The sequence below is a fragment of the Gigantopelta aegis genome, chromosome 10, assembly GCF_016097555.1.
Source record: "Gigantopelta aegis isolate Gae_Host chromosome 10, Gae_host_genome, whole genome shotgun sequence".
NCBI lineage: Eukaryota > Metazoa > Mollusca > Gastropoda > Neomphalida > Peltospiridae > Gigantopelta > Gigantopelta aegis.
Window position 1 is genome coordinate 66,758,515 of NC_054708.1, and position 10,982 is coordinate 66,769,496.

The following is a 10,982-nucleotide window of genomic DNA, read 5'->3' on the forward strand; positions in this document are numbered from 1 at the left end:
CTGAAATCAGCGTTTAGTCAACATAATTTGCCATTATTTGTACATTGTTCTTTTAATATATTTTTGTCTTAACATTATACTTAAAGTTTGTTTTCTTTATCGACACCACAGTTGGATGTCAATCATTTGATAATTGTGACATAGTCTTAGACAGAAAACCCGCTACATTTTCCCATTAGTTGCAAGGAATCTTTTTATATCCACTTTCTCACAGACAGGACGCCACATATCACGGCCCTTAATATACTAGTCTTGGTGCACTGGCTAGAACGAAAAATAGTCCAATGTGCCCACAGACGGGGATCGATCCCAGACCGACCGCGCTAACAGTTTACTTAAACATACATACACAAACTAGCAATATTAGCTAATACCATCCACTGCCTCCGGTTATGGATTTGTGTGTTTAATTTTACAGAAAGTAGATATATGCTAGTTATTTTACGTATGCTTATTTAATGTTTTAGGCGGGGTGGGGTGATTTGTGGGGTTATTTAGCTCAGTCGGTTGAGTGCTCGCCTGAGGTGGTTGCATTGCAGGATCGAACCACCTTGGTGGATCTATTCAACTGATTGGGGCTTTTCTCCTTCCTATGTCTGCCAGTATTTACCACAACTGGTCAAAGATTGTGGTATGTGCTGTCCTGTCTGTAAGAAAGTGCATATAAAAGATCCCTTTCTGCTTTAGGGAAAATGTAGCGGGTTTCTTCTGTTGACTATGTCTCAGAATTACCAAATGTTTGACATTCAATAGCCGATGATTAATTAATCAATGTGCTCTAGTCGTGTCGTTAAACAAAACAAACGTTGCTTTAGGAATTTAAATCCAGCCAATGTTTATTTTTTATTTTCAGATAACACAATCACTCTGGCGGGATCTTCAAAAAGCAAGGGAACTAACTCTGCAGTTAGTTCCAAACATTTCGTAAACTGTCAGTTTGTGTTTTCGTTTGTTCTTTCACTTGGCTTCGTGATGTTTGTGTCTTGAGAGGACCAAAACATAGACTACACATTATGATATTTTGAATGACAATCTACCCGTTAATATGTAATCGACTACGTATGCTATTTCAGGGGCGGATCCAGGAATAGTTGGGGTTTTTTGGGGGGAGGGGATTAAGGGAAAAACGGCACAACAAAAAAACACACCAGAAAAAAAAGAGCCACTTAAATAATATATTAATGGAACTGCCCCATGTTCAGCCAGCTAACGTTTGCGAACAATTTGATTGGTTCCCGACGTGGCTATTTGATTTACCGTGAAGCGCATAAAGCAGTCTAGCGGGTGGTTTTTTCTGCTCGGTCTGGCTGAAATCGGCCCAGGTTCCCTACCCTCCGCCCTTGGATTTCTCTCTTCTTTTCACACGATAATGTGTAATATATTGCATCACATTCGTCATCACCTTGTGTAAACGACTACACATGATATTTACAACATATGTGCAACATGTTACACATATTTCATACGACATTGTGTATTACACAATTGTGTTTAAGATTAATTCATATTCTAGATTTACATGTGCAGTCGACAACACGTGCAATTTACTTCAAAATGTGTAATGGGTTACACATTGTATTTTAAATGACTATGAGTAATCGATATTGCGACATTCTACACAAATACGTGTAGACCGTCTTCATATATACTGCATTCCAGTGAAAACGCACCACCGAATGTTCACTTATTACAGCTTGTGTGAGGTTATAAAACGCAATAACCTCGATCTTTGTATACAATGTTTTGGTAATGTATTACCTACCAGAATAAATCTACTTCTACAAAATAATTTAAATTAATAATTAATTAATCTATAATTTTTGTAACTACAAATCTTACTGGTGCGTTTTCGATGGAGATCAGTATATTGACACGTTGCAATCCACACGATATAGTGTAACTAACGGCACTTCTGTATGTAGCTAATGTGCACTTTTTAAAACAACGATCAGAAGCGATTCCCAGGATGGTGTTAAAGTGTGGCTGGATATCTTCACTGGATTGGAAACACGGACATCAGCATTCGGATGACTTTATGTTCCTCACCGTGCTCTTTTCTTGAGGCTGCGTCACCTAGCAACCCGTATGTGATGACGTCATCATAATGAAGCCATCACTCAATTCATATTGTTGGGACCAACTGTTTATAAAGTTATTTTGGATGAAATTTTGTTTTGTACGTAATTGTTTGAAATTGTTTTTGATATTTTCTTTGTTTTCCGCTTCCGGACCCATTTTCAATGACGGCGGTGGGCGCAATTCCACGATCCCATGATTATCGTTACCATCACAAGTAGGACGGAAAGGGAAGTTTGTATTTGATGTATACTGACAGACCTAGGTTAAATGTTTTATTATTCTTTAATTCCATTTCGTGTTTCATTGTTATATGATATAAATAATCGCACTTATTTTTATGCAGTTGTAAATTTGAAAACCCGTGTTTTTAATCTGTTAACACCATAATGTTGGGGGTTCTTCTTGTTGAGAGTTTTTTAATAGATTTGAAAAAAGAAGAAGACTACTTCATTTTCTAATACACTTTTGCGTGCACAGGATATACCAGTCTTTGATATGCACGTCAGGCATCAATAATTTTTGATACATGTGGTCACCCATCCAAGTGTTAACTACCCTTCTAAACTGTTTCCTCTATTTACTTCCAAATGGGTTCATAGCAGCTGGTGTGCGTTTGACAAGACTACATGTCCACAATTAAACCATGTTCTCTTCGAATAGCGATTTAAAGCGTTAATTTGTTATTGGGATCGTGGGCTGGATAGGGGTGGGTGGGGCGGTATTTATTTCTTAAAAGACACTTGTACCCTTTGTAAAAACTCCTGGTTTATGGGTTGTGCATCTTGAGCCAAAATAGCTCAACAAAAAAATAAAATTGTTTTTCAATATGTATATGCTATCTGAATATTGATTATGTATATATAGTCAGTTGTTCTTGACAGGCTGGGGAAAATGGGCCTAAATCATTGGTTTCAATATGATTTCAGAAAATTTTGAAAGACACGCCATTGGATTTGAAATCCCCTTCTATGATGGAAAAAGTGATAATATATAATCTGTTCAAACGACTCTTTGTACACAAAAATGTATTGCGGTTAAAATAATTACTAATGCAACATTTTTCTTTATTGTAGCTGCAATGTACTATTTTGGGTGCACCGGAAGTCGTCTAAAATTGTCATTGTAGGCCTATAATGTATTTTCAGAATGTTTCACAAAAACAAACTTAAGGGGGATATCTGGTTGCGCCTACTAGCTGAATGAGCCGGTCGATATATATTGTTTTAATTCGTTTTGTTTAACGACACGACTAGAGCACATTGATTTATTAATCATCGGCTATTCGATGTCAAATGTTTAGTATTATAATATAGTCTTAGATAGAAAACCCGCTATATTGTTCCATTAGTAGCAGGGACTCTTTATATGTGCCATCCCACATACATGATAGCACATACCACGGCCTTTGATATACTAGTCGTGGTGCACAGGCATACAATTTTAATGTCAGTTTTACTATATTTAAGGAAACATACTGTTTCTTACTTCTATTATCTTATTAAAACACCCAAACATTTATTTTCATTCTCCCTGCTTATTAAGTTCATTATTTAATACTGTACTATTGATTAGTATTTGCAGATGTTAAAATACGTGTAATACTGGATGATCGGATGATCGCTGTACCTGATAGTTTGTTTTTACTTTACTTGTTTATTTAAATGAAAACTGCAAAGTTATGTTCGTAAAACTGGAATAGTTGGTTGAAAGTTGTGTGTGTACATTTGTATATATTGTTTATCATAAACGTCTTGGTATTTGTATATTAGATTACGAATTTTAGTGACTTTTAAATATTTTAATACCTAGATCTGTTGTAAGTGCGCTAGTACTTTAAAATACAGATTGTTCAACTTTGCATTTAAAAGGAGACCACCAGGATTTAACTCGCCAAATTAATTCACAACGTGTATCAGACAACTAAAACAATACAATAATGACATTTTGCATTTACTCGTATTTTATACACCAAATGTCATGTCACATGTTAATTAACATAATGTTAGTGGTTAGTGAGACAGTAGAGGGTGTAGTGCTTATACACCTACCCATTGAGCCCTTAAGAACTCGCTCTGGGTTGAAGCCGATATCAAGCTGCGAGCTTTGTACCTACCAGCCTTACGTCCGATGGCCTAACCACGATACCGTCAAGACCGGTAAGAAAACCAATATGGGATTACTTGGTATTGTAAACCAAGTTTACTTCACGTCCAGCGTGGTAATGTCTGTATCAAATACAAATATGTAATGTCAGAATGAATGTCGGTAAAGTGAGATTGACCAGCAATAACGCGACTCACTTCCTGACACTATAAATGAAAGTTTGGGTGGCAGGTACCCTTTGCTATTAGTATGATCCCTTATTTGCCATCAATATATTTATATCAATTTGAAATGTATGTAAATGTATGTACCTGTATCATTTAACAGTATAATCTCTCAGTTGCATAAATTTCTGGAAGCCAGTCAGAATACAATTCGCAGACTATAGCTGATATTTTTAAGGTATTGGTTAAGTATCTGGGCCCCGTTTCACGAAGCGATCTTAGCACTAAGATCACCTTAGTGTACACGGTAGCTATGCACTTAAGGTGATCTTAGGGCTAAGATCGCTTTGTGGAACGGGACCCTGGGCCCCTGCTTATAAAACGTGTAGAGTCCAGACTCAATCTCTAATGACGTCACACACATACAATTTGTATGGCGTTGTCGTGACATTACTGTCTCAGACTCTATTAGAGTCTCGAGTCTAGACTCAGTTTAATAAGCACCAGGCCTGATTTATTGCTGTGCCCTAAATCGCAATAAAAACTGACCCACTGTCTTAATCCCTCAAGATAAAAATGTTGTGACTTTTATATTCCAGTAATTTAATTTTATTAAAGCTCCGAATATTTTAGCCTTTTAGATTTTGCAGCCGCTTTAAATTTGCTGACTATTGTATGTCTTAGTTATGTCTCACAAATGTGTCATTGTTCCAGGATTGTCATCGTAATTGTCGTTACATATTTGTAGATAAATGTCACTATGTCGTTGTGTTTCGTTCAGCTTTATGTTTTCTTATGTAAATACTGTGTACATATATATTGTGTGTGTGATGCTTCGCTATATTGCCTACCTCGTGTCATTATCAGTGGTATAATGTATATTTTGAATTCGTCATTTAATATAAAACAACACAACTGAAATAAATCCTTGTATGGAACTTAATACTGAGTTGTTGTTTTTGTTTGTTCATAAGTGTGTGTGAGAGAGAGAGACAGAGAGACAGACAGACAGGACGTGCGTACGTACGTCAACATTAACAGACATCTTTGAAATCGACCAATATGTGTGTGTGCGCGTGTGAAACAGAGACGAGACGTACTAACGTCAGTCATAACATTAACAGACATCTTTGAAATCGGTTGGCCAATGTGGGTGGGTGGGTGGGTATGTGTGTGTATTTTCTCCCCTATACTTTAACTTGTTTATGGGCTAGCTCGAAGTACCTTTTCGTGTACAATTTTTTTTTTTTTTAAATTGAATTGCAAAAAAAGATCTACATTGTTAAATTTAAGTTTACTCACATAAAACACAAACTAATAGGAGTTATCTTTCTTGTACCAAAAGAGTCGCATAATATCAATTTAGACTAAATACATTCACAAACGTCCAATAAAAATAACCTATAATTTAGATATGTTTGCAGAAGGGAACTGGCCTAATGAGTTGTTTTGTTTAACAAAATCGATAGAGCACATTGAATTATTAATCATCGGCTATTTGATATCAAACATTTGGTAATTTTGACATACAGTCTTAGAGAGGAAACCTGCTACATTTTTTCATTAGGTTAGCAAGCGCTATTTTATATGCATTTTCCCACAGATTGGATAACACACACCACAGCCTAATCCACGGTCCACTAATGGGATGAATTAATGGAAAGTTTAATGACGCTCCAGCACAAAACAATACATCGGCTATTTGTGTGTGAAAGTTAAAGTTTATTATGTTTGATTTAACGACGCAACTAGAGCACATTGATTTACTCATCATTGGCTATTGGATGTCAGACATTTGGTAATTTTGACATATAGTCTTGGAGAGAACAGAACAGAACAGAACTTTATTCACTCAGAACACCTACGGTGTTACATTTGAGGTGGTTTACAAAGAGTTTGGTGTATCCTGGCGTCACGTGTTTTCGATCGTTTACGCGAAATATATGAATAAAATATAAATAAAAAATTGTAAGTATTTAATAATTTACTTACCTGTTGCCACAATAGTTTACCACATAAAACACCAGTAATCCGCAATGAATTCCATAATATCCTTGGAGAAAACGTCGTAAAGGAATTTCCTCTGTATTTTTTTTTTACCGGCCTCGGTGGCGCAGTGGTTAAGCCATCGGACTACAGGCTGGTAGGTACAGGGTTCGCAGCCTGGTACCGGCTCCTACCCAGAGCGAGTTCTTAAGGGCTCAATGAGTAGGTGTAAGGCCACTACACCCTCTTCTCTCTCACTAACCTCTAACCAACTAACAACTAACCCACTGTCCTGGACAGACAGCCCAGATAGCTGAGGTGTGTGCCCAGGACAGCGTGCTTGAACCTTAATTGGATATAAGCACGAAAATAAGTTGAAATCAAATCAATCAATCTGTATTTTAGTAACGTCACATGTTTTCGATCGTTTCGTTGGTCGGCTATTTTCTCGGTCGCTGTTGCGTTGTATGGAGCACTATTGATGTCATATTTTACACTTAATTCCACGTTATATAACTGATTTAAAAATGTTTGTAACTTTCAATCAATGTTACTTAACTTTCAGAATAAAGAAAAATTTAGGCTAAACATTTAACATATTTTACATAATTTTTTTCAGTGTTTTTTTTACTCCAGTGATTATTACTCTTCCATTTCATTATGGCAAGGACACCAAAATTCGGAATGTCTCCGTACAACCCTAACTGGAGTGCAAAATTTTAAATGTACCCAATGCTGACATGCCGGATAGGTGCATTGTGCCCACGAAACGAAGCAAAGTGAAACACAGTGTTTGTATTCGTCTGGTTGGCTCTTCTTGCACTTGCAGCAAAGATCGCTAGGGTCGTCAGATTCCTCCGATGTATCGTCTTCGTCTTCAAGCTGCTGTTTTGTGTTAGCACTGGGTGGGAGAAAAATTCCTGACGTACTTGGTTTTGGTGAATCTTCAGTTTTCTTTGATTTTGTACATTTTCTTTTCTGCAATCCTTCCTTGTTTTGTTTGTTCTTTTGATGTTCCCTGATATCTTCCAAAACCAAATCTTCCGTGATGGCTTTACCACTGACCACAGCACTGAGTACTTTCCTCTTCTTAGTAGGTTTTGGTTTTCTTGTGATCACTTCTTCTGCAGTTGTGAAAAACGTCTTGCATTTTGATGAATTGTCTTCACAGTTGACAGTTGCCCTGGTTTGTGATTCATTTTCTGACTCCATGTTGTTGCTTAAAACAGCTGAAGGCAGGAATGTTGAAGGCTGTATGACGTCTCTATCAAATGGATAAATCCCGGTCTTTCTGAACGATGACTGCAGGTTGGCGGGTGTGAGTGCTGCACAGTAAACTTTGCAGACAGTCTCACAAAGGGAATGTCTGTCAATACCCGATGTTGCATGTTCGCGTATGTAGGTATATCTCATGCCATTATAAATGCGTTCGAACGGGCCGAAACATCCCACATCCATTGGCTGAAGAACATGTGATGTATGAGCAGGTAATACAAATAATATTATGTGCCTCTCTCGTGCCCACTGGATCAGGGAAACATTTATGTGTGACGTGTGACCATCATAAAGAATTAAGACAGGCTTGTCAGAAGATGCTGCTGGAACATACTTTGAAAAATGTTCTTTAAGATACTTTTGAAAAATATCAGAATTCGACCAACCCGTTTCACTAACGGTTCCTGCAGTGCCTGCCGTACAACCTGCTAACAATTCCTCCCGCATGCGCTTTCCCTTGAAAACAAAATACGGTGGTATGGCAACACCAAGGGCATTTCCACACCCAATAACCGTAGTAGTGTTGGACCTGCTCGTTGTTACAGCAACTGGGACATTGGAACGTGATGCAACAATAGATGGGGGTTTGTGATTTTCTACGATACCTTTTTCATCAATGTTGTAGATGGACTCTGGACTGTTTCGTAAATCATACTTGTCTAAAATCTTTTCCAGGCTATCAAAGTATTTGTTGATGGTATCTTTTGATGTTGCTTTGGCACGCATGATTTCAAGTGATCGTGGTTTTTGAACTCTAAGCTCGGGCCATCGCTTCATAAACCCATAAAACCATCGCAGGGAAAATGGTTGTTCACCCTTTTCTCTTTTGCCAAGATGAACAGCAAGGTCTGTGGCAATATTAAGGACTTCAGTGCGGGTATACCCAAAGCCCACAGATGACATAAACTCAACATGTGTCACTAAAGTTTGCTCCTCTTCTTGAGACAACAATGGTTCTGGTCCTGACTTGACACAATCGATGTCCGTTTTTCCACTGTCGTGCAAGGTGGAGTATGGCACTGAACAAATCCTAGCTGCTTTTTTAATCGCCTCATATGCATTTTCTAAAGACTGGTGATTGTATTGTCTGTAATTTACATTTGGTCGGTTGATCACGGCCTTTAAAAAAAAAAAAAAAAAAAAAAAAAAAATCAAACTCCTAAATCAACGGTACATAATTTTTAAAGGAATATCTTCTTTTTTTTTTTAATTAAATATAAAATTTATTTATAATTATATAAAATACATACATAATTGATTGAATATCAATTCTAAATTTGCCCATAACTGTGGCAAATTTTAGCTTATGAGAAAAACCCTTAATTAAAATATGTCCAAAACAAGGTAACGTCAAAAACAACATAAGATTTGCCCCAAATTGTCTTCCATATATTTTTATGGTTGCATGAGTATCACGTGGTGTATCACGTGACTTTTGACAGATGTAACGTCAGTGTAGCAGCCGACAAGTTTACAACATTTTTTGACAACTAGATATTGCTCCGTAAAGCATTTTCTTCATACCAAATATGTACATTAGTGAAAACTGATAAAATATACTATGGTTGTAGATATTTGAGTTAAAACTTACCTTTGGAAACTTGACACGCAGCATTTTTCTCTCGGAACAAAAGCAGTGACATCCGTGTTCGTTTTCGTTCTTGTGGTGACGTCAATGCTCGCGCATTCTCGCACTATTGCAATTACAAATGAGCGATCAGAAACGTGTGTCGATCGAAAACGTGTGACGGTACGATACTGCTTAAAAGAATAATGCAATCAGACATTCAAATAACTAACTAAATAAATTTACACCCGCTACATTTGTCCATTAGTAGCAAAGGATCTTTTATATGCACTGTCCTACAGATAAATACCACGGCCTTTGATATACCAGTCGTGGTACACTGGCTGCAACGAAAAATAGCGCAATGGGCCCACCGACGGGGATGGATCCTAGACCGACCGCGCATCAGGCGTGCGCTTTACCACCGGGCGACATCCCGCCTCTTGTGTGTGAAAAACAAAGGTAAGTTGGCGATGGAGTCTCGGTGGGCGCACTGAGTTAAAGTGTGTTTTGTTTAACGACACCACTAGAGCACATTGATTTATTAATCATCGGCTATTTGGTAATTCTGATATAATAGTCTTAGAAAGGAAACCCAATACATTTTTTCATTAATAGCAAGTTATCTTTTATATGCACCATTCCACAGACAGGACAGCCCTTACCATGGCCTTTGATATACCAGTTGTGGTGCACTAGCTGGAACGAGAAACGGCCCAATGGGTCCACCGATGGGGATCGATCCTAGGCCGACAGTACATCAGACAGCCGCTTTACCACCGAGCTATGCCCCCCCCGCCCCCCCCCCCCCCTACCCCCCGACTAACGCTGAGTTACAGGTGTTTGTCTCGTTTACCATCCTGATCGCATTTCTCTTGTAATTCTCTACATATCTGCAAACAGGTCAAAGTATGCTGGTAGAGGGTTTACAGATTTTGAGATACGTCCATGTACTGAATGTTATTTAATCGTGAACGTATATTTAGCAGGGGCAGATTTAAGATGTTTGTAGAGGTGAGGAAGGTACAAGGGTACTTACAATATTCCAGGAAGGAGTATAATTTAAATTGCATCTTTTAAAATAAAAATTGCACCTTTGGTATTCAAAAGTAAACTAACATACATTATTTTCACATGCACTTCGAAATTCGAAATGCACCCTCCCCTTGGATTCGCGCCTGTTTAGTGCATACATTCACTATAACCTTTATTTTGCCTTCATGCTGACAGGTATTTTATCAACAGTCTCCTGAAAGAAACCTAATTCTCGCACCCCGTGTTGAATGGTACTAAGAAAATAATTCGTTATCGAGAAAAAAAGCAGCCTTTAAACCTTCGTAGCCTGTTGCTGTTATTAGCGGACTGTATCAATAGTAAACATTACCTTTAAAACAAAGAACTTTAAACTTAGAACAAACGTCAAAAATGGGTTTTGATCTTGATGTTTCAAAAATTAATCAAAAATATTATTTAAAAAAAAAGAAAATGATCTCCCCGGCGGGGAATTGAACCCCGGTCTCCCGCGTGACAGGCGGGGATACTGACCACTATACTACCGAGGACTACAAGACTGTAAGTGAAGTTCACACAGTTAGTAGCAAGTGTGTCCACCTTGAGCATTGATACAGTCCTGAGGCCACTAATCGCTGGAGAAAGTTCCTGGGAATGCCATTTTGCAGATGCATGGTTCGGATCCATGTGTCTTGGTGATGGGTTGTTACGGGTGGTCGGCCGCTACGGGGACGGTCCCTGACCCGGTTGTTTTGTTAATATCGTTGTCATAAGTGCCACATCAAGACACGTGGTGT

The 10,982-nt window shown here is 38.0% G+C and overlaps 2 protein-coding genes and 1 non-coding gene across 3 annotated transcripts in view; 1 reads left to right on the forward strand and 2 right to left on the reverse strand.

Annotated features, from left to right (window-relative positions):
• LOC121384072 (lachesin-like) overlaps nucleotides 1-4,732 on the forward strand; it is a 75,988-nt gene extending 71,256 nt beyond the window's left edge. Inside the window, exon 8 of the mRNA XM_041514293.1 lies at nucleotides 854-4,732. Within this exon, the coding sequence (XP_041370227.1) occupies nucleotides 854-987 (134 nt within the window). The 3' untranslated portion in view covers nucleotides 988-4,732. The remainder of the gene's footprint in view (nucleotides 1-853) is intronic.
• LOC121383756 (tigger transposable element-derived protein 1-like) lies at nucleotides 1,773-9,222 on the reverse strand. The gene is made up of 3 exons (XM_041513852.1): nucleotides 9,199-9,222; nucleotides 7,368-8,726; nucleotides 1,773-1,778 (listed from the first exon to the last, which is right to left on the reverse strand). Exons 1-3 carry the CDS (start codon nucleotides 9,220-9,222, stop codon nucleotides 1,773-1,775), a joined length of 1,389 nt encoding a protein of 462 aa, XP_041369786.1.
• A 1,442-nt stretch (nucleotides 9,223-10,664) lies between these two features.
• On the reverse strand, nucleotides 10,665-10,736 carry Trnad-guc. The gene has a single exon. It is a non-coding gene; the product is annotated as a tRNA-Asp (tRNA).
• Nucleotides 10,737-10,982: the final 246 nt, after the last annotated feature.

Excerpts from the sequence above, each read along its gene's own strand:
- LOC121383756 (XM_041513852.1), bottom strand. The coding sequence starts at position 9,222 with ATGCTGCGTGTCAAGTTTCCAAAG. Across the intron at positions 8,727-9,198 it reads TGCGTGTCAAGTTTCCAAAG|GCCGTGATCAACCGACCAAA; the intron begins GTAAGTTTTAAC and ends TTTTTTTTAAAG.